We start from the raw sequence: 27,817 nt of genomic DNA, 5'->3' as shown, positions 1-27,817 counted from the left end.
CTCCGTTCTGGTGAGCAGTTGGCACCTTGCATGGCGGCCACTGCCATCAGTGTGTGAATGTGTGTGAATGGGGTGAGTGTGGCATGTAGTGTACGGCGTATTGAGTGGTCCAAAGACTAGAAAGGCGATATATAAGTACAGTCCATTTACCATTTACCATTTAATACCTGCAACACTCTTAAGGGTCCGGGTTTGGGGGTTAAACTGTGAGGCCTTGTGAACAGAGAACACTGAGGCGAGTTAAATCCCAGCAGTCATTATACATTAGCACATGCTACAGCTTAGTGAAGAAAACACTGAAAACCTTCAACTTCCCTGTGCATGCAAGTAGACAACAGCAACTGTGTAGGCTTAACTACATGTACATGCGATGCAGTTTATTGCACTGCAACTATACAACAAACATTTTTTAAACTGTGTTCCATTTTGCTCAATTGTTCGTATTTGCTTCCAGCTTACATGTCTCTGCAAGCAAAACCCATGTGACTTTACATTATGAATCAAAAAAATTTCTCCACATTTTCTCAGACAGTTTAGCAGTGTAGACGGAATGTTTTAACAAAACAATAATCAGATTAACTTTGATCTTTACAGAAGCCCTTGAAGTACACCACAAGTGGAGCTAAAATGGTCGCATGGGCCGAATTTTTAAGCTTTCAGCGCATGCAACAGCTCAGAGGACAATACATGTTGTGTACAAACATGCACCACACACACAGAATTGAGAAAGGAAACACTAAAGCATGTAAACAGCATTTCAAAGATCGACATATTACTGCATGAGTGCTATAGCTGTTTATTTATGTTAAAGAGTCATAGACAACCCATGTAGCAATTCAGATGAATAATAACGATAATGTTATGACTCCAAACATTTTATACGTTTTTAAATTGAACCGCTCTAAGTAGGGGTGGGTAAAAATACTGATTCATCAATGCATTGCAATATATTTTTTCCCAATTCAGTATCGATTCATTAAATCCTCTGAATCGATTCAAGCCCCTGGCCAGTGGGGGCGCGGTGAGCAACACCTTTGTGTGACTTGCGTTGTATGGACGGAGACCGCACATGACCACACAACAACAACATGGCAACCGAAGCAAGTAGCAGCAGTGTTACAATAGACAAAAGTAAGGTATTGTGTAAGCTGTGCCAGGCAGTACTAAAATACTGCAATAACACAACAAATTTGCGCAACCACTTAAGCCGACATCATGCAGATGCTCTGCAGCAACCCGCGGCTAAACCCGTGGATTCAAAACAGACACAACTCGACAGATCCTTCCTTTGCAAACTGCCGCCAAACTCTGCCCGCGCACAGAAGATAACTGAGTATGTGGCTGTGTTTATATGTAAGGACCTACGACCATACAGTGTCGTGGAAAACGGGGGTTTTAAGAAGATGGTATACACACTAAAACCACGATACGCCATACCAACACGTAAACACATGACGGAAGTTATTACTAAATCGATATTGAAGCATTTAAATCAATATGGAATTGAAATCGAATCGAATTGTGAGGTTCTTAACAATACCCAGCCCTAGCTCTAAGACAGCAACATGTGTGTACCAAAAAGTAAACTATTGTGAAGCTGTCGTAGCAGAAGACAACGTAATCTCTCAGCCACTGGTCTTTCTGGAAACTCAGACTAAAATAGATATTCTAATCAAGCCCTGCCTGTCTGACATAGGAAGTGTGAAAGAAAAGTGTGTGTGTGTGTGTGTGTGTGTGTGTGTGTGTGTGTGTGTGTGTGTGTATAGCTGTCATGATAAACAGTCTCCTGAAGAGCATCGACTCCACTGGCTGCTCGCAGACACACCACAGCACTTTTTTTGGATGTAATTCTCGCCTGTACTGTATCTGCCACAATTTTATCAAATTATCTCTATAATTGCTTAAAATACGAGCTATAGTATTCTTTCAAAACTATTGCTGGCACCACAGCTATGAAATGTAAAGATTATTGTGTAGTGTGAAAGCTGTGTCTTCCCTCCACACATGTAGAAACAAACTAGGAGCTGAGAAGGACACTGAATGAGCAGAAAAGCCTGGACGTGTTTGTGCGCCAAATCTAAATGCTAGCCAGCTAGCAAAGCCGTGATTCAGAGAGGCGGAAGCTCCCTCGCGTCGTACAACACTACAAACGCAATCAAACATTTAAAAAAGCACCACACGAAACAGCACAAGGATTATTGGGTCAAAATGAGAACCACCACTTGATTGTTAAAGTAGTATTACAGTTCTTACACGATACAGGGCTATATATGAAAATTTGAAGCAGTGACAATGGACTTGTCTCTGTACTTGTATTATTAGATCTTAGTGTTGCATTTGACACCATTGACCATAATATTCTTTTGGGGAGACTTGAGCATGAAATTGGCATTAAAGGAACCGCACTAAGCTGGTTTAAGTCATACTTATCAGATCGCTCGCAGTTTGTACATGTTAACGATGAATCTTCAATAAATACTACAGTCATGGAGTTCCACAAGGTTCTGTACTTGGACCAATACTATTTACTTTATATATGCTCCCTTTAGGCAACATTATTAGGAATCACTCCATTAACTTTCACTGTTATGCAGATGATACGCAGTTATATCTATCAATCAAGCCCAATGAAATTAATAAATTATGTAAATTACAAACATGTCTTAAGGACATAAAATCCTGGATGAGCTGCAATTTTCTGATGTTAAACTCAGAAAAAAACGAAATTCTTGTTCTTGGCCCCAAACACCTTAGAGACTCACTGTCTAAAGATATAGTTACTCTAGATGGCATTAACTTGGCCTCTAGCACCACTGTCAGGAATCTTGGAGTTATCTTTGATCAGGATTTGTCATTTAACTCCCACATAAAGCAGACCTCCAGGACTGCCTTCTTTCATTTACGTAATATTAGAAAAATTAGACACATCCTATCACAGACAGATGCAGAAAAACTAATCCATGCATTTGTTACTTCAAGGCTGGATTACTGCAACTCTTTATTATCAGGTTGCCCCAATAAGTCCATTAAAACGCTCCAATTAATTCAGAACGCTGCAGCACGAGTACTGACAGGAACTAGAAAAAGAGATCACATCTCTCCTGTACTAGCTTCTCTGCATTGGCTCCCTGTAAAATGTAGAATAGAATTTAAAATCCTCCTCCTCACCTATAAAGCTCTTCATGGTCAGGCCCCTTCATATCTTAAAGAGCTCATAGTACCCTATTACCCCTCTAGAACACTACGTTCTCTGAATGCTGGGCTACTTGTGGTTCCTATAGTCTCTAAAAGTAGAACAGGAGCCAGAGCCTTCAGTTACCAAGCTCCTCTCCTGTGGAACCAGCTTCCAGTTGTGGTTCGGGAGGCAGACACCCTCACCACATTCAAGAGTAGGCTTAAGACGTTCCTCTTTGATAAAGCTTATAGTTAGGGCTGGATCAGGTGAGTCCTGAACCATCCCTTAGTTATGCTGCTATAGGCCTAGACTATCGGGGGATTTCCCATGGTGCACTGAGCTCCTCCCTTCCTTTCTCTTTCTGCACTCATTCATGTCCCATTAATGCATGTTACTAACTTCACTTCTTCCCCGGAGTTCTTGTGCTTTCTCGTCTCGCAGGTTCTCATGGATCCTGGTGGAGCCTCCTGCCATGGTCCTGCTAGATTGCCATTGCCAATACTGTTGTTGCTGTACACCTGTCTGTCTGTCTGTCTGTCTGTCTCTCTCTGTCTCTCTCTCTGTCTCTCTCTCTCTCTCTCACCCCAACTGATCGAGACAGACGACCACCCACCTACAGCCGAAGGATCTGTCCTAGGTTTCTGCCTTTTAACAGGCAGTTTTTCCTTGCCCTTGTCGCCAAGTGCTTGCTCATGGTGGTACTGTTGGGTCTCTGTAAATAATGTTTTAAAGAGTTCGGTCTAGACCTACTCTATTTGAAAACTTCTGTTATGAATTGGCGCTATACAAATAAAATTAACATTATCTTTAGAGTGACTTCCTGAGGAGGGCAGTAATACGCCTAGAAGCGTCTAAACTGCTGGAAATCCATATGAAGAAGAAGAGCAGGGGCAGAAAGACAAAAGGAGCTGTCAGGAATCACTTCTGGAGTCATTCCAAAAACAAGGTAAACTCCAGGCAGACAACGTGAAAGCTAAAGGGATTAGTGTGTGTGTGTGTGTGTGTGTGTGTGAGATGTTTACACTTATTGCACTTTTCTTATATTTCAAATGTTTGACATTTTGGGAATTTAATAAATATTGACATGACAATCAATTTGAAACCCTTACAGTTGCATATTTGTTTTCAGAATAGGATTTTTCCTGTTAACAGGATTTCCTGTTTTTCTGACTTCCTTTTCTGACCTTATACTTACCAAGTTGCCTTTTGGGACATACATGCATACATACGTACATATCATACTTGCCTGTTGAGGAGTTTATTTCAGCCTCATATAAAATCAACAATAATGATAATAATAATATTAAAGCAAACACAGCTCTGGTATTATCGGTATCGGCTGATATCCAAATTCAGGGATCGGGATCGGATCGGAAGTGAAAAAATGTGGATCGGTGCATCCCTAATGGAAATACATGGGCATTATCCATCTATCCCTGATGGATCACTGGCTCTGGTGATCCATGCTAATACACAGATGCTTTACACATAAATATTAAGAAAACAGGCTTGTGTGTGATTAAGTTGCATTTTCATGTTCAACAAACAAAATATCATTCATCTCCAACATATAGATACAAAATAAAACCAAAATTAGACAGATACTATGAGCATGCAGTGACACCATTGCAACTCAATCTCTTTATCCTACACTTAAAAACAAACACCTACTCCTTGTACCTCATTAAAAATTCCAGAATCTCTGAATATATGACCACGCTGGGGGTCATACTGTTCTGCAGCCCCATACCAACAGACTGCTCTGCACTGTGTGTTCTGACCTCTTTCTATCAGAACCAGGATTAACTGTTTCAGCAGTTTGAGCTACAGTAGCTCGTCTGTTGGATCGGACCACACAGGCCAGCCTTCACTCCCCACCTGCATCAATGAGCTTTGGACCCCCATGACCCTGTCTCTGGTTCTTTTCCTTCCTTGGAGCACTTTTGATAGATACTGACCTCTGCAGACAGGAACACCCCACAAGAGCTGCAGGTTTGGAGATGCTCTGACCCAGTCATCTAGCCATCACAATGTGGCCCTTGTCAAAGTCGCTCAAATCCTCACGCTGCCCATTTTTCCTGCTTCTAACACATCAACTCTGAGGACAAAATGTTCACTTGCTGCCTGATATATACCCCATCTGTTATTCACTGTCAGTGCTCACAATGTTATGTTATTAATCTAATCTCCCTGCAGCTATTAGACCCCACATATTTTCACTTCTCATACAAGCACAGGTAAAACTGACAGCAATAACGATGACCTTCTTCTACCATTTGAATGGCCCAGTAAGCCGTGCCTTTTCGAGCAAGCTTGTATAATAGAAGGAACATTCCAATATTAACTGCACCTGTCCATTCCATGACATGTCAGAGCACGTCACACCTGCATTCATTGATTTTTTGGCCACCTGTTAGCAAAAGTTTTAGCAAACAATTCCCTGTTTACACATGCAGCAGAAACAGAGCAACATTAGCATCATTAGCATGGAGTCACATTTCAGGTGACCTGGTGGGTCCAGTGTTCACTCTCCTCTCCTTTTAGATCAGTTTTGTCTCCACCAGCACTTGAAGGATATATGTACTGCGTCTGGCTCTTTAGCTGCCCAATGTTTATCAGCCAGTCACTAACTTTGTATGCTACCTGCACAGCATCAAACGACAGACAGACTGACAGACTGACAGAGGGATTATCCATGATTTTTCTGCCAGAGAAGTGAGACTGAACCAAAACGAGTGAAGCTGCATAAGGAGCAACAGGAGGAGCAACAAGGAGCTGAAAGAGACTAAAAAGCTTAGTTATATATGGAACTGCAAAGTCAGTTATTTATTTCCTTCCTGTTTGTGGGTTTGTTTGTCTGTCAGCAGGATTATGGAAAAAACTACTAGCCCAATTTTCATTAAACTTGGTTGAAGATTGTAGCATGGGCAAAGGAAAAACCCATTCAATTTTACAGCAGATCCGAATCATGGGGCGGATATACAAATCATTTTTCACCCTCGTTAACATTGTGAGATTGGTATATTGTAACATCATGAATGTTCTCCCTGTGACTGAACATACAACAAAACCTAACAACCACCTAAAACCAGAGATGTTCAAAAAACCATTTCTGCCTTCCGAATTCCGATACCTTAACTTTGCATATCGTTCAATTCTGAGTACCGATCCGATACACGTGTTAAATAATATTGTTGTTTTTTAACAAGCATATACTAAGCCTGCGTGACTGCTATCATTGTTGTATGACCTGGCTCAGGTTAAATCCTTCATCAGAATCCAGTAGGGGTCATGACTGCTATACTGGGAAGAAAGATGTGACCCCAAAACAGGACCCCGCTACTTCCTTCCGGGGCTAATTAATTACCGCATTTTAGGCCGTATGTAAGGAATTTCTGTGGCTGATATCAGAACAACACTACCTAAAACATCAGTGTAAAAACGATACACTTTGGCATATGGGTTGGTCTCCACCAGTCTCCAATTCACACTACACACAAGTCATCTGACCAATAGTTTATATAAAATATTGAGTGGAGCAGTTTTAGTCAACATCTTTAACATGGTTTTCAGTTACACCATTAGACACAGTGCTAAAGGCTTTGTAGGGCAGAAGGCTTTGTGTAAGACAGTGCAGATCTGACTGCTTTGAACCATTCTGATCCAACCTGACTGACAGTGAACAATCACTGCTGTGGTATAATTATAAACTAGATTGCTGTAGAGGTTTGGGTTTGGCATCAAAGAGCAAAGTGTTGTTCTTTTAATCTGTTCTGGTGGATAATAGCTTCATCAATCACAACAAGTTACAATGTTGATCCCAACGACAAGTCTGGGCAAAGGTGGGCCTTTAACTACCTCATACACATTCACACACAAAAATGCCAATTATGGCATGCTCACAGACACACTGTTCCATGCACATGAACAAGCACAGCCTCATCTAAGTGCACGATCACACTGTTGAAAAGGAGTGGCTGCACCAGACCTGCAGAAACTTGGCACCTGATACATTTGGCTCTACTGCCAAAGAGGTAAATGATATGTAGTCACAGAAGAGACTGAAACACTTGCACATATGCACCAGTGTCATCAGCCTAAATCTACATCTTGTCTGTGTCATTTCAGCTTACATAGATCTCTACACAACAGAGGCACATAAGCTACAGAATTTAATTAGAGATCCAACTTCAGCAAACATCTAAAAAGTAGTATAGCACCCTTTTATATGTATACTAAAATATGCTGCTTTGTCATTTGGACTTGACATTACAATGCCAGACATGTACTTACGGGACAGTAAAGTTCTCCACTGCTGAGCAGCTGGAAAACATTTCACAGAAAATGTGCACCAAGATCCTTTTGTGTTTTTTATAAGATTATTTTTGTACGGTTTTATACCATTTACCAGGAGACACCCTTTAGACAAAAGAAATGTGAGGATTGACTGTCGGCAATAAAAACATATCCTGTCATTATTTCCACTAAGAGAAGAGCGTCTACTTTGTTCAATAAAAGGAATTCAATTTGAACTTTTCAGATATCATTTCAGGTTTTGGTAGTGTTTGGTTTTTTATAGTAATGTGTTTGTGCCTTGGATTTTGAGCCTAATTCAGTTCAACAGATCAGTTTATTCTTTCATTCAGTTCCATTCTTTTAGTATTTAGTAATCATATGATTGGGTGGCATGGCACCCAGTCATATGATTACTGATCCTGTTTTCATTGTTACAAGTCAGGTTTGCTCATAATTCTTCTCATTAAAAACATCTAGTTATCCCAGTTTGACTTCGTACTTAATACTGATGGGTTGGAGCATTTCGTCCTAAACTTACAGCGAGTCCCACTCACTCAAAACTCAGAGTTTGACACTAGAAGGATGTTTTCACATTAATCTGCTAAAAGTGGAAAGTTTCTCTGTGCTCATTGAAAATCAGATTTTAAGGAGCGGGCCTACCAGCAGGATTTGTCAGTCCTGGTCCAGTATGCAACTTGTACATTGTGATCCACCAGTGCACATCCACTGAGAATGGACTTTACAGTGAAGGAGGAGACATCTCGTGTCCAGCAGGAAAACTTGAAACAACATTTGCATAGTCAGAGATTCTGGAAGTTTTAACGAGGTAGAAGGAGGAGATGACTTTTTAAGGGTTTAAATGTGGAAAAACATATCAGACACACATTATTGTTTCAAGCAGACTATTTATATATGTCTTAATACATGTCTGGAGGGGATCTTTGCTTACATCTATCAACACCCAACAGCATTGCAGTATAATCAGCAGCAGCAATAAGAGATTGCAGCCTCTGGAGGTGAACAAGGAACTGCTATGGAAGAATATATTGAAGTTTGTAATGGACAGAAACATCACATCCAGACTGAGGGGTATAGCACCATGCTAAATGGTAAAAAATGGTTTGTTGTTTGATTCAACTTTCGGGCTCTAAAACAGAAAAGGCCACAAAGCGACTTTTGAAAAGCAGTAATCAGCCTTTAGAATTAAGCAATGGTTTGTTATTATCAAAAGATTAGTACTTTTAGTAAATGTGATCGCTTCTAAATTGTCATTGATATCATTTGAGAAAATGTGACATGTTTATGCACCATAATTGTTTTGTGTTGTTGTGTTTTGTTTTCCTTGTTTTCCATATTAACTGGGTGTTGTTTTCAGTCGACACTTGTAGTATCAGTTTGTATTGTCTGTTACTGCTGTAAATGCCCATGTTATTATTATTCTGTTCTATGGGATTTTCATTTGAGCTGTCTCTGATAAACCAGCAGAGGTGCGTGCGTCCTCATAACAGACACGCAAAGCGCTCCAGCATGCCAAGGAGAAGCACTTGAGTCTTTATTTAATCCTGGGCAGCCCTGCAGGATGATGCAGAGGACAACCTGTTATGTAACACTCGGAATGCTGCTGCAGCACAAATGTCCATTACACACCGGGGCACGCTTTACTGCACTGTGGACGCAACGCCACAGGCAGTACCACACACACTGCTGCACAATGCCATTCATAAATGGCAGCAGACGGCCATGGACAGCCACACACAAATACATGTGTACAGTGCACAGCCAGTGATGAAGTTGCACATGTTAAATGCCCACACATGCAGTATGGGTGCCATAGAGCCATACACCTGTACTGTGTGCGCGCACACACACACATTCAGTCATATAGGAGACTGCAAATCGTTTAAAATCCCCTGTTACTGACTGCACTGTTTACACGAATGCAACCATAATGACATATTCCCAAGAAAGACATTATAGAGGGGGTTTAACTTTGCTGGCTGGGATTAAAACCCCACATCCTTGCTGAAAGAGGGAGTAATCACTAGTTGGAGAAGAAGCTTTAAGTAGAAGGCATTCACTTTTATAGTGTTTTATCAAAAAAAAGAAACTTGACAGACTCTTGTCAGCTTGGCTATAATGGAGAAACACCGACGTCACCTTTCCTCGAAACATGGCAATTTTCTGCAACGGAGAGGGGGCGACGCCAAACTCCGTTCATAAATGTGTCAGTTTTATGCTGTTTGGACTGTAACGACCCTACATGACAGAACAAGTCTAAGCTTTGAGTTATTCTACACATTCAGAGCTCCGTCTTTGATTCATCGTGCAGTCAGTATAATAAAGCAGCACTTAGGCGATGAACTCTTTATTTTTACTATTGTTTTTACCATTGTTTCTACCCTACTGCACACTGTTATGGTGTCACGGCGGAGAGCAACATCGAGCAACATGAACACGTTTTAAAGTTAAAATTGTGCCGCTTTTTGTATCACACGTACGCCGAATTTGGCTCAAGAGTGTGTCGACTTCGAAAAAGTGTTCAGTCAGTTTCAGCGAGGGGCCTACTTTTACCGATACACGAGCCAACATTACACCGTTACATTTTTAATGGAGTTTGCCACTAGAAACCTATGGCCAAAACGGCGCATTCCTAAGCTAGTTAACCACTTGTCGTTAATACACCAGGACAGCAGCGGTATCAAACAGTGTGAAGCCACTCATGCAGACAATTGTAAGTTATAACAGATGGAAGTCACACCTACCGTGACCGTCGTGGCCGCCCGGTGTGGGTGAACCTGCCGTCCGCAGCCTCTACCTGGTTCCCCCCCGTCCACAGCGTGGAGGCGTCCACATCACCTTGCTCGAGCACATTCTTCCATTCAAACGTATTCCTTTAGGTCGGGAGTGCAACGGTCCAGCGGACTAACCCCTCTTTAGGAGATCCGCGATGCTGCAGTCCTACAGTCTGAACAGCGGAGTCACGAACAAGCCCACACACACACACACACACACACACACACACACACACACACACACACACACACACACACACACCTGTGGGATAAACAATATTAATGGATCAAATGAATCATCACACCTCCAGCCTCCTCACGTGCTCAGGGACTATATTTGTAGGCGGAGGAATAACGTTTTGTAAAAATATTACAATATACGTTTTCTTAAAAATGTATTTATGTGATGACACTTTATTTTAATATAAGCAATGAGTGCTTGGTGCTGATTTTAAACTAGTATATTTTATACAAGCATTTCATGCGTTTTTACTTATAATCAGTATTATTATATCATTTTCATTCCATTATGTATTTTACTTTTTTATTTCTTTGGTTTTTTATTGGATGACAAACTTCAATGGGGCGCTAAATTGCACTGCAGATACAGCTCACCTCACCTCACCCTGTCCTACCACTGGACGCGTGTGACACTGCCATCTAGTGGCCAAAGGAAGACTGGCAAGTGGAGGTTCTGCATTCTAGTCCTGACTCAATCACAGTGCGTCAGTTCACCGTTGGAGCAGTTTGACTGATGTGTGACAGTGTAAAACTGAGACACTCTGGTGTAACAGTTTCATACTGAAATGGTGTAAAACTATCAGCTTACAGTGTGTTATCATGGAACGGTAGCAGTCTCACTACTTAATAATGTAACATACAGTGTAACATAGGGTGTAGGTGTTCAGTTCAGTGCAACTTAGTCATGTTACAGTTCAGGAAATAGACATTTCCAAATGAGAAATACAGAAATTATAAAGACTAAAATTTAAATCTTAATTTCATGGACAGGAGATTTTAACTTGATTGTACCTGCATTAGGTGCATCCGTCTGGCATCCACCAGCTGGATAGAAGTTAGAGTTCAGATATAACATTAGCTATGTAACATCAGTCAAAGTAAAGTGCTTTTGAGAGCAATACAGCATACAGTATGTAACATAATAGAATCAGATTTCATTCAGTGACAGTTTGCATGAACTCACACTTCTGCAGGGGCTGATATAGAGAAATGCATTGGGTGGCGCAATGGTGGCAGGAATCTAATCACAAACAATCATATATATTAATATTTACTTGGAAAAGCCCCCAAATGAAGATATTTGAACTCAAAAACATTACATTACAGTGGCACATTAGTAAAGCACTGAATAGAAATATCTAAAGAAACATCACAAATTGTTTTTTTTACCAAATCTTAACACATTTTTCCTACAAACTCCTAAAACTGCATGTATTTTGTATGTATCACATAATTAAAAAATCTGGTCTTAACAGATCATTAAAATAATTTGTATTTCATGTTGTTGTTTAAATTAATCTAAATCGATGTTTTAAATTTGACAACAAACTGGGGTAGCAAACCTTTTTTGCTACCCCAGTTCCACCCCTGCACTTCTTCATCCCAGATTCAGCATGACAAAGAGTTTCACAATCATCTGAACTGTACACACTGACTGTGTCACTCTGCAATGTGACAGTCACGCTCTGCCTGGCTGCTGTGTGACATATGACGCATTGGCAATGTAATAAACCTGATTTAATTAGAAGCATTGTGAGTAGCCACAGTACACAAAAATACAAAATATGACACCATTTACATACACAGCTGCAACATAGTTTATTCCAAGTGTATTTGAAATTTTGATATACAGGAGATGGTTAAGTGATAAAATCCAAATCCTGATTAAACTCCTCATTAATGAATCACTGAAGGGTGGAAGAGCCCTGCTGGGTGGAGGTGGACTTATAGAATAGCTAGTACTAGAATATAGAAACAGTAGAGGAAATCAATAAACAACAATAAATATATAGAAAACAATAAATCTGTATGGGTTTTATCTCGTGCGTTCAAAGACAGGCGGGAGAGGGTAGAATATGCGCACGCGCAGCTGTGGTTGATCCTCGGAGCGCACGAGCACGCTCTTGGCGAGTGCCGTGAACAAGTATGAAGTTTGAAAAAATAACGGATTGGACGCTTAGTCATAAGTATCAGAATAAAACAGGAAGTATTTAAAAAATGGTACAGTCATTTTTTTTTTACCGCAATTCCAGCAGTTGGCCTCGGTACACCATATACATGCTAGTCTTGTTGGGATGCAGAAATGCTATCTACAGTATACTCTTATCAGATGGGACCGCCACTACTGCTAAAGCTTAAGACCTTTTTTCCTTCCAATATGGAACTACTGGGTTTTATTTTGAAAGGTACAGCCGGAGGCGGTGCATGTTATTGTCGTTAACCTGACAGCGGTGTAGTACGTCACGCAGTAACGCAGCTGTTATCAGCGTCACTATCCATCGGAGACAGAGACAGAGGGAGCGCGGGTACCGTTAACGACGGGTGGCGGTGGGATAGAATCGTTCCCCTTCCAGATTAACCAAACAAAGCCGCGATACGGTGGGACGGAAGTCATGGAAAATATTCCAGGGAAGGTCTGGAACGGCTGCCACGGAGAATATACCTCATTTGTTGACGTGAAACGGGGAATATAACAACATACGGTAGACCACACAACACACACAACACGTCGGGCTACTCTTTCTCCATCTCCACCATTTTGGTTGTCAGTGATGGAGCACATTCGGACGCCCAAGGTAACGACACTCGGCATTTAAACACCAGCGACATGGCTTTTTCTCTGCTTCGTCTTAGTTTCTTGCCGGTTTGCCCGTTCGTTTCGCCTTTTCTACCATGACACGTTAGGTCCTTCTTCCCCTTCTGTCTCTATCCATCTCTGCGTCTCATCTCTGTCTTCCTCCGTCTCTCGGCACAGTGTTTTCAGTGTATGCGAGGCATCCCGAAACTGACGTCTGCCTGTTGTTATTAAGGGACAGCCTGCAGGAGGACGTCCTTATCATGCTAGCAGTACAGTTTGTGGCACCGTGGACTTCAAACACCTCGAGTGCAGGGAGTGTAGGCTAGTTTATCTTCTGCATAACAAATACTTCACCACCTTATTCACAGGAAACATCCCAGTGAAGCCAACATCATGTGTCCGATAATAGATTCCGAATCCCTATCCATAAACACACCTGGTGCATGAGGCTGTTATGATGCACATGTGCACCTGTTACCATAGACATTCAGTTATTATTATAATGTTTGGTATTAATGATAATGTGCAATATAGTCGAGATGTTCTGCCCAACCATGACGTAGCATGTGCTGGTAACCACCATTTTCCTCCTGTCTGCATACCTTGGTAAATACATCCAGGCCTCATGTGGCCCCCATCCTCCTCGTTACCACATCATTATGGTCTGACCCTGGTTATAACGGATATAGATGAGTTAAGAGGGCGTGCAGAGTATGCAGGATCTATAATGCAGCATGCATAACAGTATCAGATCCTCATAACTAGCTCTTATTATGTCCCAACACTTGACAGAGGCACGTGTGTTTGTTGTTCTGTACAAACACACGTTCCATACAAAACCATGAATGACCTTGTTATTCAGACACGCTTAAGTTTGAACTCAGCGAACATTGTAATCTGTTGAGTCATGGTTAGAGGATACTGTGAGCTATTATTATTCGTTACAGTTAAATCGTTTATGTGCATGTCTTGGTGTGTTCTTAACCATTTGTCAAGTTTGACCTGTGTATTTTCCCATCACTGACCATTCTGTGCCTCTGCTAGGTGGAAAATGTGCGTCTCCTGGACCGGTCGTCGGGCCAGAGGAAGGCCAGCACTGGGACTCTCTACCTTTCTGCCACGCACACCATCTTTGTAGAGAACAACCCTGAGACACGCAAGGAGACATGGGTAAGCTGGAGCCAGGAAGCCGTACCTGTTAGTCATGAGTACCACCGTCAACACCTGATCCATGTCACAGTCAAGGTTAATAATATTCATATTACAGCTGCAGTAGGTAAGCTTGGAATGAGCAATCAATCAAATTTCTCAGCTCTGATTGGTTGTTTTTGTTCAGACCCGGTGGATTCTTGCAAATGTCATTAAGAGCACTAGGAGGAGGAATTCAGAGAGGAAGGAGGAACCTGATTGTTTCACAGATTATCTGTCTCATGTACTACTGTCAGGATATAGTGAAGGTTTCAGCAAATATGACAAAAAGTTATTTTTTAAACATTACCTACTGCAGCTTTAATATGTATTGTATTGTACTGTACTGTATTTCTCTTTATCCATCTTCACAACACTGCCTGCTTGAGATCTCAGATGGCTTAGTTTAAAGTGAATCCTGGCTTTCTACCTTACTTTGCTGACTCATACTCGGGTCTTGCTCTTGACTGGCTGTTCCTATGCAACTGAATGGACTGCTCTTAAATATTCCTCCATCCATGCGTCTACCAAGAAACAATATCTGCCTGTTTTTAGATAAAGTGGTGGATTTTATTATACAGAACAGAGAGAAATGTGTGTTGTAATGTGCATCAACAGCAGTAAAGCAGAGACTAATACTGCTGCTCCATCTGAATGTGGGTAGTTCTTTAGACAGGTTTGTGACTGCAAGTGAATGGCAATATGAAGACATGTTGTGACAGAAATATGATCTGCAGAGAAGCACTTGTTAGACACACTTATGTCGTATTAGTTACAGAAATATCTAAAATAGTTACTCCAAGCAAAAACACAACCTCAATGGTGTGAGTAACAGCTGAACAAGATTTTAGCAGATAATTTGATCTTTTCACGCTTTGACTACTGAAGAAAGGCTGGATTAAAATTGCAGTGTAGCTGTAGGCACCATCAAACAGTGTTAAAGAAGTTATGTGCAAGTTACTGCTTAAAATGTTTCAGCTCAAATCCTGGATATGTTTTGGTTTATTACTTGGATGGAAAACTACATGAGATCATTGCTCTTTAAAAAAATCATCGTATCTACATTTAGTAGCTCCAGTACAAAAGGAGATGCACATAAAAGCTGAAGACATAAAATAATCACAGTGACACACACTGGCCTCAGTCATAGCCTTTGGACTTGCAGGTACAATATGTCATTCTGTAGCTCGTCCTCTTCTTCAAGTGCAACATTGTCATGATGACAGTAGGACACTAAGGAATTGTGAAATCTTCATCTGGCATGCTTGTATTCTTAAATAAAAACCTTCCCTGTCTTTTGAAAGAGCTGCTATTACACCATCAATGACTGTGTGAGTTTCCAGACACAGGAAGGAGAGATGCCACCCTTCCCCCTACCAAATCTCCTGCCAGAGGTGGCGGAGGACACTGCCCCATCCCTCTGGACCTGACTAGATAAAACAGGCCTCCAGGGGTGTCAGATTTCACCCAACAGGCACCGACTGTATCTACTGGATTAGCAGGAACAAAGAGGACAATTAGCCTATGTCAAAACGAAACGGCTGCTAAAGCAACTGTTTACCGCTTCTTCTTCCTCGCTGCACGGCATGTGCCGTGAGAAAAGCACAGGAGCTTCCCCATAAAGTGATGTTGACATTCCTTCCTGAATATCTGAGATCACACGACAGATTACGCAATAATGTTACACATGTTGATGTCAGTCATTTTCTTAGTGCTGACCTTTGTACATACAGATGAAAAGCTAATTAGTTCATAAAAGGACCTTATGGAGAAAGTGTGTGTGTGTGTGTGTGTGTGTGTGTGTGTGTGTGTGTGTGTGTGTGTGTGTGTGTGTGTGTGTGTGTGTGTGTGTGTGTGTGTCCACAGTGCATAATAGAACAGATGTGTGTGTTTCAGGTGCTGCACAGCATGGTGAACAGTGTGGAGAGGCCACCCACCATCCCTGCAGGGAGTCAGCTGATCCTGCATTGTAAGGACTTCCGGGTCTACCAGATCCTCATTCCACAGGAGAGAGACTGTTTGGACGTCCACACCTCATTGGTCAGGTTGTCACGACCAGGTGTGTGTGTGCATGAAATCACTCTAACACGCTTTACAGCATGTTAAGCACATAAAAAATTCTGATTTCATGATTGCTCTCCTCTTAGAGAAGTACAGCGAGCTGTACTGCCTGTCCTTTAATCCCAATGTGAACAAAGAGGACAGAGAAGAGTCATGGAACTTCATAGACCTCATGACCGACTACAAGAGGATGGGAGTTCCTAACAACCTGTGGGTTGCTACAGCAGCCAACAGTGAATACAGGGTCGGTCTAATTGTGACTTGTGCGTGTGGTGGTTTTAAGAGGAATAGGACATCCAGTCAGTCAGGATGTTGGAATCATATTTCAGGAGATAAGGTGTAAGAGATTAAAACTACTTCTTGTATAAAACAGGGTGGAGTTTAAGTGAAGTTTTACCTAGAGCCATTACTCTAATGGTCTGTAGCTGCCTACATTCTCTTGTTAAGTGCAGTGAATGTGCCCTGTGCTCAGGACATTTACAAGGTCATAGATAAGATAGTACAAGCCTCCCTTCAGCCTCACTGACTTCTTATCAGCAGCTTCCTCCTCTAACCCGTGGAGCACACAGCAGCGCTCTCAAGGAGAGACCATAACTCTAATTTTTAGCTGAGTCTGGCTCCAGACTTACTGTATATCATTATATAATATTAACAGCCTATCAAGTTTTTAAATACTTACTTAAATATTTGACAGGATTCCTACTGAAAACATGGAAAACCTGGAAATTTAGAGACTAAACTTTTCCTGTCATTAAAACACTTGGAAATTGAATAAAATGACCAAATATCCTGTAAATAATGTAAATAGTTGTAAGTTGTATGTGCTCACAAACAGGATGAACAGGAACACAGTTCAAATAAGTTTCATTTACTGTGAATCAATGTGTTTCTAACCTAAAGTGTGTGTGTGTGTGTGTGTGTGTGTGTGTGTGTGTGTGTGTGTGTGTGTGTGTGTGTGTGTGTGTGTGTGTGTGTGTGTGTGTGTGTGTGTGTGTGTGTGTGTCCTCTCCCAGGTGTGTGATACGTACCCATCAGAGCTGTTTGTTCCAAAGTCAGCCACGCCTGCCATCATCGTGGGCAGCTCACGGTTCAGGAGTCGGGGACGCTTTCCTGCCCTGTCCTACTTCCACCAGGACACGCTGGTCAGTGTGACACACACAGAGGAAGAATTATGTGAATATAATTAATTTAGCCTGTCAAACGAGTTAAGTAGACAATAAAAGGTATCCACAACATCAAAATCATATGTTGGAAATGTGTGTGTGTGTGTGTGTGGGGGGGGGGTTATGACTTTATTTATAACTTTTTGCATCAGTAGAAAGGTAAAAAGTTAAAAAGACAAAGATCTGTACCACAGTAATGTGTGCGATGATGATGATGATGATGATGATGTTTCACACAGGCAGCAGTGTGCCGGTGCAGTCAGCCACTGTCAGGCTTCAGTGGACGCTGTCAGGAGGATGAGATGATGCTGCAGGCTGTGATGAAGTCCAACCCTGGCAGTGACTTCATATATGTGGTGGATACAAGGCCCAAGGTAACACACATCCCCACACACACTTCCCCACACGCACTTCCCCACACACATCCAAGTATAGGCACAGTGAATCATATGTACAATGTGTTATAATACTCTCATATACAATGCAGTACTGTGTGTGTGTGTGTGTGTGTGTGTGTGTGTGTGTGTGTGTGTGTGTGTGTGTGTGTGTGTGTGTGTGTCCAGCTGAACGCCATGGCGAATCGAGCCGCAGGTAAAGGCTACGAGAATGAGGACCACTACACTAACATCAAGCTGCAGTTCATTGGCATTGAAAACATTCACGTAATGAGGAGCAGCCAGCAGAAAATCATCGACGGTAAGAAGGCAGAGTGAGCGAGTGAGCGAGCGTGCGTGTGTGTAGAGAAAACTATATAAAGACACAGTGTGCGATGGAAACAGGGAAACAGCTGATCAAAGAGGAAGAAATATTCACATTATCACACAGAGCTGCTATCAGTAAATACAGACCTTCTCTGATAGTATCTTTTCCTATTTCCCTGTGTGTGTGTGTGTGTGTGTGTGTGTGTGTGTGTGTGTGTGTGTGTGTGTGTGTGTGTGTGTGTGTGTGTGTGTGTGTGTCTCTCTCTCTGTCTGTCTGTCTGTCTGTCTGTCTGTCTGTCTGTGTTGTACATGCAGTGGGTGAGATGAGATCGCCATCCATGACTGACTTCCTGTGGGGTCTGGAGAACTCTGGCTGGCTCAAACACATTAAAGCCATACTAGATGCTGGGGTCTTCATAGCCAGGGTGTGTACACACACACACACACACACACACACACACACAAGAGGCAGGCACTAAGATGGACACACACAGCAGCCACAAACCACACTTTTAATTATTTATACTGTCTGATTGGGTTATAATAATATAATCTGTGTAAGAACACATCAAAGTATAACAGGGCTGCAACTAATGATTCTTTTCGTTAGCTTAATTTATCTTTTTTATTCATCTATTAATTGTTTAGTCTACAAAATATGAAAATGAAAAACAATTGTTTTAAGTGATTATACATGAAAACCTACCTATGAATATCATATTCTATTTCTGACAATAGATCCTCCTGAATGTTACCCACTGGACCTTTTTAATCAATAGCAATAAAACAATTAAGTGCGACCAGTGCCGAAGTGTAAAAACATCAATAAAATGCAAAGAGTCCAATGACGTTGTATAAAGTGCTATCAGTTCATGAGTCCAATATGTTCCATGGAATGCAAAATCATTTTCTGTAGTTGCAAAGTAAATTTTGAAAATTGCTTCATGGCACAAAGTGGTGATTGCGAGAGAGAAAGAAGCTGACTGTCTGCAATATGACAGAAGGAGCGCAAAGGGAAAAAATCCCATCCAACATGTTCTTTTCAACTTTAGAAAGAAATGGAACCTCCTCTCTCTCCCTTTCTCTCCCTCCAGGCAGTTGCTGATGAAGGTGTGAGTGTGTTGGTTCACTGTTCAGATGGCTGGGACAGGACGGCTCAGGCCTGCTCTGTAGCCAGTATACTATTGAACCCATTCTACAGAACCATTAAAGGACTCATGGTAACACACACAATACTTACAATCTCTTATTCTTATCCAAAGAACATTAGCGGTTCTTTTCTCTAATTTGATCCTCATCTTCCTCTCTACTCTCTCTCCTCCTTATTTCTTCCGCTTCCTCTCCTCTCGTCCAGGTGCTGATAGAGAGAGACTGGGTTTCCTTTGGACACAAGTTCTCCCACAGGTCAGTAACCGGCTCTGCCTTCAACGGTGTCTGCAGAGCAATATCATGACAGTCATTTAGTGTATTTTAGTTTGTAAGACAGGGCCAGCCATTATTCTCCAACAGCTGAACCTTGCAGTTACACATCTTCTATCAAACATTTGTGCATGTTATGATGGCAGGCAGAAAAATATAAAAATGATTTAGCAACAATAAAAGAAGTTTCTGGCAGTAAACTGAAATTGGATGTCCCTATTAGTTAGTGTGGTCTATATATAGATGAAGTGAGTGTGTAAAAAATGTGTGACAGACAGAAAAATAGGCAATTTTAAGTACTAGGTCGACTAATTTGGATCAGTAAAAAAAATCCCTTCAAGTTTTTATTGAGAGAGTTCCTTTTCTCCACAGGATAACAACTAAACATAAGAACAGTTACACCAGAAAAGTAGTTGTCAATGTTATCACTTACATTGGAGACAAAGTCCAGATACACCAGTTCAAACAGTGACAGAAATAATTAAATAATACATATTTTCATAATTAAATCATGTATATTTTTTATTGTTATTAATAAATTAAAGACCTGTCATTTAGCTTCTCTTGCCTATCTGCAGTTACGCCATCTAAATACGCTTGACGAACAAACCAAAGGCCACAAAAGTCTGACTTTCTTTCATCTTCATATCAAAAATGAACTTCTTAGCCAATCACAAAAGTATTTAATCCAACAGAGCTACCACTCTTTAACTTTGTTCAACCTTAAAAGTTGGTGAAAGTAAAATTAGAAAAATGGGAACTTTCTCAAGTTAACTTACAATCAAGAGGGGTCCGATAGGTCTCTATGACTATCTCTGTCATAGATAGGAACCTTAAAGGCATACTACGCAGGATTTGTGCATTGCTGTTTGTAAACACACCATTCAAAGTTTGCGACTCCTCCCCAGCTTGAGTGAACCAGAGAGAGCACCTTTGGTCGAGCTACATAGAGAATGAATGAAGAGAGAAGCAAGGTTAGCGGGAACAAAGCAGTGACTCAGAGAAATAAAATGTTAATGTCTGATTGTTTCACAGCGGTTACGTTCTAAAGCCCAAACACGACCACACCTCCGCACAGCCCTGCAGGAAGGTGCCATATATCTGGATTTAGTGTGAATGCAGCTAAAGTGTAGCTTCATCCTGTCTGCCCTTGGTCAAACAGACACATAGAATTGTAATTGCTTATTATTCTTCTTTTTTTTTTTTGCGTGTGTGTTTCTGTGTAAATGCTTCATCTTCGTGTTTGTCCTTTCAAAATGTAATAAATAATTGGTCACACAAGGAAAATCAATACTTGATTATTTTTGAAGAGTGAATAGTGTGATGGACAGTTAAGACGGAGCTGTGTTTGCCCCTGCAGGTACGCTCACCTGGATGGAGATCCTAAAGAGGTGTCCCCCGTCATCGATCAGTTCCTGGAGTGTGTGTGGCAGCTGTCTGAGCAGTTCCCATGTGCCTTTGAGTTCAACGAGCGCTTCCTCGTCGCCATACACACACACGTCTACTCCTGTCATTTTGGGACCTTCCTGGGTAACTGCCAGAAGGAACGCAGGGATATGAGGTAGGACTGACGCACACATACACTACAGACGTACTGGATTGTCTGAAGAGATTTTAAAATCAAACTGTAATTACAGTATGTAGTTCTTAGAGATAAGCATGATAGGCAGTTTTTACTCATTTTCCTGTCTAAATGGTACATAAAGGTTTAATTTAATTTCATTTCATTTGTGTTATTGTGTTTTTTTATTATCATAACTATTTAAAATTCACTTTCCACAGTCAAATATTTACAGAACTATGTCAGTTTTATTGCCACTGTATACTCGTTGACACTGGTAAAACTTAATGTCTGGTACATAATTGTTTATCTCAGAGCTTCTTTTTTGCTATGTCAAGGACAGAAAAAAATTTAATTTGAAAAATTGCATACAGTTTATAACCATAAAAAGTGAGAAGGCATCACATTCTCACTTCTATAACAGTTCCACTGCAGTTAAAGTAGGAAGCATACAGAAAACAGCACCTTGTGACCTTGTTTATGATGCAGCGCAATAACATCCATATAATCAATTCCTTTTGGTGCTGAGTTGTCCTGTCCTGAATGAACTTCTGCCACATGGGGCTGGATGTCTGCCAGCAGCTTTGAGGGAGTGAAGTCCTTTTTACTTTGGGTGGGTGTTTTGACCACAGGCTTCGGGAGCGGAGTCATTCTGTGTGGCCTCAGCTGTGGAAGGACAGAGCCGAATACACCAACCCTCTGTACAAGGCCGAGCTGAGCCAGACTCAGGGCGTCCTGAGACCCAACACCACCCCCTACTGCTTCAAGTGAGTCACTGCAGCAACACACAGCAAAAGCTGTACTGTACTAGGTTCAGAAGTGTACCATCTGTATGTAGTGGGACATACAGCCGTAATTCTTCTTACAATTTAAAATCTTGTCTTGGGTCATGTCATGTGACCATTGAAAAGGCAAAATAAATACTGCTGGATTTAGTATTAAATATGTATTTATTGCCTTACTGATATAATATATTTTGTACCTGTATATTTTAAATTATTAAAACAGTGAACTGGGTTCTGCATCCTGGAAAACCTGAAAATCTAGAGACTAGTTTTCCAGTCATGGAAACACCTGGAAACTGATAAAAATAATCAAATATTGTGGAAATAATCTATGTTGTCCTGTAAATTTTTAATTGTATTTTGTGTGGCCAAATTATTGTTTGTTGTTCAGTTAGAGGAAAGCTGTAGTCACTTCCCCTAAATTATAAATACCTTTGGCTGACCACCGTTTTTGACCAAGTTCTTTCCTGTATTTTAAAGACAAACCACCTGAGAATGTCCTGGAAAATTATTTCTTAAAAAGGGTAAGAACCCTTAGTCAAACATGACTCCAGAGAGTATAATTTTTGTGGCACAAGATGTCTCACTGTAAAGTCCATTCTCAGTGGATGTGCACTGGCTGCTTCAAGTTTCTACATCACACTGTACAAGTTGCATACTGGACCAGGACTGACGTTGTAACTATTTGTGATGTCGAATAGATCAGATTTTCAATGAGCACAGAGAAACTTTCCACTTTCAGCAGATCAAACTCTGTACATACATCATTCAAACATCACACTGTAGGAACAAGATTTTCCACAGGAGGGGGACTTTAAAAGGAAAACATCAACCATAATATCATTCCTTTACTTTCTCCCTATGTCCTTGTCTCTAGAATGTGGAAGGGTCTCTATAACCACATGGAGAAATCAACACCTCCTCGCCAGTCGCCTGCCGACTTCCTGTCCGCCGTGAGGGAGGAGTCCCAGCAGCTGGAGGAGGAGCTGACCAATCATCAGGAGGTACCGCCAGGAGGAACCGCCCACCACCACCTGGGCTCCAGACAAGGCATACAACACACAAAGACACCCCCTGTTATGACACCACTATAACCCCAATTCAACATCCATCTCTCCAGAATGAGCCTGAGAATCTCTCCCTGAGCTGCTGTTTCAATGACACACTAAATACAAGCAGAAAAATACACACTGTACATGAAATAATAGTAGTGAATTGGAACCTTTGGCACCTTATCTTCCTCATCCTGCAAAATTTGGAACTATTGAAGTTTTCCAGTTTCCAACTGGTTTTATTTATTTGAAAAAACATGTCAGTTTGTGGACAGAGCAGAGAAAAAGTGCATGAATGAATCCTCTGCATACTGTTATCCACACTGTGAGCCAGTGTCTGGGTGGGGTATACAACCCTTCCTGAAGAGTGACAGTATTTAGGAAAGACAATCCATATGTTACAGGGAATTTGTTTTTATACAACAAATAAATGTCTTGTTGAGTTCTGTCTCTAATCACTGGCCCTGCTGAAGTTCCGCCATCCACAGTTCCCACCCCCTAACCCAGTGGTTCTTAATGGTTTTTCATTCATTAATTAATCATTTCCATAGCCCCCTTTGAAATAAATAAATAGTCAAGTACCCCCTGACCAGCACAAAACACATTTGGTAAAATTGGTTCAGTACAGTGCTGTACCATCAGTGTCTGATTTATTAATAAAAACACAATAAAAACCCATCACTAAATTCATGCAATAACACCAAGACTGCATTGTAGTTGCATTAAACTGCATGTTTTTGATGAGTCACACATACAGTTGACAAACGTGTGCTTGTGCTTCAATGAGGGTCTTTGTCTCTTTTTTTATGTATTGTATAATTATTTTAGGAATTATGCATGATATAGGCTGTTTTTTTATACAGTCACATACCCCCTGCAGTACTCCAGAGTACCCCTAAGAGTACACGTGTCCCCATTTGAGAAACACTATCCTAACCCACTCAAGAGCCACAGTGAGTGAAGAGTTTAATATGGCTGATAAATGAATGGAATCCCTGAGCTAAAGTGTGTGTCTCGCTGTCCTCCTGTCTGTGCAGAGGATAGCAGCCCTGACAGGGAAGCCAATCACGTGGGAGCAGATCAAGGTTCCGAGGAGGACGACTAGCCACCTGCAGCAGAGACACTGCGGGCCGGACCCGCCCACCACTTACACAGACCCAATCACCAGCCCTGCACAGGACAACGGTCACGCACTTTCCTCTGAACCGGCCAATCAGAAGGCTCAAACCAAGGACCCCGTCCTCATCCTGCCTCTAGGGCCACACACCCACCTCAAGAGCCACGACCCCGACGACCTCTCCACCTGCAGCGACCTAGAGTCGGGCGTGGCCGACCTCAGCAGCCGCTCGTCCAGCGGCGGGGAGGACAGAAAGGACCCGGACTCAGATGAGGTTGCCTTTGCTACTGCCTGACTGGAAAAAAGGGAACCCTGCAGCCTGGCTGGAAGGTGAAAGAGGAAGAGGCCGCTCTTACAGTAGATATTTATTCAAACACCTGGAGGGAGCAGAGGCAGAGTTAAAGATGGCGACTGACTGACTGAAAGGCGGTTGGATTTTATGTCTTGTGTTTTCGTAGTCTAAAGGGAGTCAGAGAAACCTCACCGGCTGTTTTAACAGTTCACCTTTTTGACAAAGGCACTGAAAGACGCCATTTTAATGTTTTAATTTGACATTTTTTTAATTTGTATGTTTTGTTGCAGTTTTTTTTATATGTGGATATTGTTTAGGTGGGCTCAATTACTGTCAATTGCACTTAGTTTAAAGATTGCACTGTTACTACTGTGAGACGGACAAATGTTACGTGAAACCAGACTAATAATGTCGGACACAGGTTCGATGAGGGGAGGGAAACAACCGGCTGAAACACTTTTCAGAGAGTAGAACAAACACACTCACTAGACCAACCTTAACTTGGGTCCATGTTTATCATGTCAACAACATGATGGAAGATTTACTGAATGATTGATTTACATCCAGTCTTCCTTCTTCAGTGTAAAATAATATGCATTATGACGATAGTAATAATAGTTTTTCCTCTGAGGTATTTGTTTGTAGGGCCAGCAGACATTAAGACACACTGGTAGCAGCGGATACATGAGCTCAATAACTGACCTGCTTTCGGTAACATCATTTCTCCTTGACAGTCTGGATCAAGTTAGGTGTGAGGGGCCACTAGTAAAGCACTAGAACTCCGTAATATATATATTAATATTAATATAATTAGAAGCTGATTCAGAGTCGCTGAATGTGAACTTATTTGTTCATGTAGAGCAAAGTGGGTTGTTTCCAGTGAGTTTAAAGGTTTGGACTCTGGATCAGCCCTCCATTGTCCCATCTGAAGCTGAATGGAAGAACAGAAATGGAGCTATAGAGCTGCTGCTAGGAGAACTGTTAAATGTTGTATTTGTACTCTCCACACTGGGAGGCCAGAGAGCCGACCGTCTGAATCCACTCTTATTCCCTGAAGCCTCGTCTTCGGTTGCACTCAAGTCAAGTTAAATTATTTCCTTCCTTTTTTACTTGTCCTGGACTTCTCCCAAACCATATCACTCAGCCTACTATTACTGAAGCCCATAGAGGTTAGCGAGTATTTCTTCATTGAAAGAAGAACAAAGAGCAGCACTGAAGACTTTTCTCCATGGAGAAGATGTTTTTGCCGCCTTTTTAGTTTAAAGAACGGTGTCAAAGGATGCTGATTGGTCCGGTACCACTTTACTGACCACAAACACAGACTGAAGCCTGGCAAGATGGATTCTGGCGCGATCTGGCGAGTCCAGCTGCATCGTAAGGTTAGTCTGTAGCTGGTGTCAATAAAGGACTACAGGCTGTTTGAGCTTGGAGCTTGACGGTAACAATATGGCTACTTATGTAAAATAAATAGTCAAACTGCAGGAATTCATTTGCTTGGCAACGTTCTATCCCTTTGATTAGCACCCAGTTTAGCTTCCTGCAGAGTTTAAAGACGAGCAGCTTAAAATGAAAACTGGATCCTCCAGAGGCTTCCTGTGATGAAAGTATAACAGGGAGAGAATATGTGCCACATTTATTTCTGGATGGAGGCTTCATGAACTAGTTTGGTCATTAGATGAGATTACCAGAAACAAGAATCAGCAAGAAGAAAATATGAACAAAAATATTCCTGTTTACAACAAATGTTGGGATACAGTATTTTCTTTTGTCTTTTTGTGTGCAATATATTATTTAAAAGCCATGTAGTCTTCTGTTTTGTTCCAGTGTACTGTATGACATTCTGTAAGGACCTGATATCCACACTCATGTATTAATCCTCAAACCAACTGAATCCTTCAGATGAGAAAGTGGGAGGTTGGACTGATGTGTGCTTCAGAATCTATAGTGTGTGTCCTTTCAGGGGATCTGTAACTTTTTACCTTCCCACTTTGATGAATTACCTGCGCTGTCCAGAGGGATCTCTGTGTGGACGTGCATTCTGTATTTGAACAAGCGTTTACAGTGTGTGGCTGTGTGCTATCTAAGAGTTGACCTATTGGTTTGTAAGTGTATTTAAAGCTGACAGTGGCTCCCAATGAACACCACTGGCTCCCTGTACTGCTCCTTTAATGTGGGTGGACTCGAGGCAGACTCAGGTCACAGATTTGACCACTTCATCAAAAAAGACTTGCAACTTAACTTGGACTTTAACACCAATGACTCGTGACTTCGCTTGGACTGGAGCCTTTTGACTGGAAAAGACTTGATACCTTCCCCCAGCCCCAAACATTAAAAAGTATGTTCCAGCAACTGGATGCTTCATTCCCTAGATCCACTGTGTTTGAACCAATCGGACAGGATCCAGTCCAGTTGATGGAAAGAACTAACGTTGCATTACTGAGCACCAGTTGGAAGAAATGTTACCAAGGAGCATTTAGTTTCACCCGTCCTGTGGTTAAAATAGCATTACATTTGGGAAGAGCGCATTATGGCTTGTTTAGGACTCAAAACTCGAAGTTTAGGACTTGTGACTTGCAAAACAATGACCTGGCCCCACCTCTGGGACAGACTAAAGAAAACTGTATTCCAAACACATGCTAACTGAGTAGTGCACTGAAGGTGACCAACTGTTTTAGCACAGATATCATCACGTAGCCCAGTTTTTTAGGTCTTGGAAATCATGTATACACTTGACATTCATACCAACAAATCAAGAAAAAAAAAAGAGGACAGGTTTTTCTTTCCACTGTTGGTATATTAAACAAAGTGTCCCCGTCCCTGCTCGCCCAGCGGCAGTCATTGGCTGGTGTGCCGACATGCAGACACACAGAAGGTAAAGAACATCACCCAGTGTGTGATGAATGACTGAATCTCCTCTTCCTCTTAACTTGTACATTTCACTGTAGCCTGTGGTGTGTATGTATGTGTGTGTGTTCCGTATCCATTGATGTGAATGATCTATCAATAAAGGGACAGTACTGCAACATGCTGGGTCTGACACATTATTCAGTATGACATGAAAAACGGCTTCAAATAGCAAATCCCAGCAGGGCTTTAGAATTGTTAGAAAATGTCAAATGTTCTGTTGTTTCATTGATTCATGACAGCACCAAACTGTGTCTTTGTTGATGAATAGTGGAAAAACCAGTGTACTATTTCATCACCAGAACTTGTGACTAGACAGACAAATATTCTTAAATATTCTATATTTTTCTTGTATTGAGCAGAATAATATGCCAATTTTGCCACTGAAAGACTGTAATGGACCTTAAAACTGGAAGAAAGGTAAGCAAGTTGTGCTTATTAAAAGCAATGAAAACTATTGTTTATGTTATTTAAGATTTTAAATGGGTTAGGG

At 41.4% G+C, this 27,817-nt stretch overlaps 2 protein-coding genes across 6 annotated transcripts in view; one reads left to right on the top strand and one right to left on the bottom strand.

Annotated features, from left to right (window-relative positions):
* The window catches only part of LOC127355317 (microtubule-associated tumor suppressor 1 homolog), a 77,336-nt gene extending 66,822 nt beyond the window's left edge, over window positions 1–10,514 (bottom strand). For 2 of the 4 annotated variants that reach the window (XM_051386074.1, XM_051386076.1), the window contains exon 1: window positions 10,234–10,511. The gene's annotated coding sequence lies outside the window, so the exon portion shown is untranslated. Of the gene's footprint in view, window positions 1–10,233 lie in introns of all 4 variants that reach the window. The other 2 variants (XM_051386079.1, XM_051386078.1) reach the window with 2 other exon arrangements.
* A 2,247-nt stretch (window positions 10,515–12,761) lies between these two features.
* Window positions 12,762–27,443, top strand: LOC127355333 (myotubularin-related protein 7-like). Of its 2 annotated transcripts, none has more exons than XM_051386117.1 (14): window positions 12,762–13,079; window positions 14,126–14,251; window positions 16,166–16,328; window positions 16,417–16,574; window positions 17,344–17,472; window positions 17,733–17,867; window positions 18,057–18,189; window positions 18,510–18,619; window positions 19,289–19,414; window positions 19,549–19,598; window positions 20,974–21,174; window positions 21,807–21,941; window positions 22,837–22,963; window positions 24,049–27,443. In XM_051386117.1, the coding sequence occupies exons 1-14, from the start codon at window positions 13,056–13,058 to the stop codon at window positions 24,421–24,423; spliced, it is 1,992 nt and encodes a 663-aa protein (XP_051242077.1). In that variant the 5' UTR covers window positions 12,762–13,055; the 3' UTR covers window positions 24,424–27,443. The 2 variants fall into 2 exon arrangements, with proteins under 2 accessions (XP_051242077.1, XP_051242078.1); XM_051386118.1 differs by having other exon boundaries at window positions 22,837–23,009; window positions 24,049–24,264.
* Window positions 27,444–27,817: the final 374 nt, after the last annotated feature.

This window comes from Dicentrarchus labrax, unplaced genomic scaffold, assembly GCF_905237075.1.
Source record: "Dicentrarchus labrax unplaced genomic scaffold, dlabrax2021, whole genome shotgun sequence".
NCBI classification, from domain to species: Eukaryota; Metazoa; Chordata; class Actinopteri; family Moronidae; genus Dicentrarchus; species Dicentrarchus labrax.
The sequence above is the reverse complement of the archived record's forward strand: the minus strand, read 5'-3'. Positions and strand labels throughout refer to the sequence as shown.

Excerpts from the sequence above, each read along its gene's own strand:
- LOC127355333 (XM_051386117.1), top strand. The coding sequence starts at position 13,056 with ATGGAGCACATTCGGACGCCCAAG. Across the intron at positions 19,415-19,548 it reads GAACCATTAAAGGACTCATG|GTGCTGATAGAGAGAGACTG; the intron begins GTAACACACACA and ends CCTCTCGTCCAG. Across the intron at positions 21,175-21,806 it reads AAGGAACGCAGGGATATGAG|GCTTCGGGAGCGGAGTCATT; the intron begins GTAGGACTGACG and ends TTTTGACCACAG.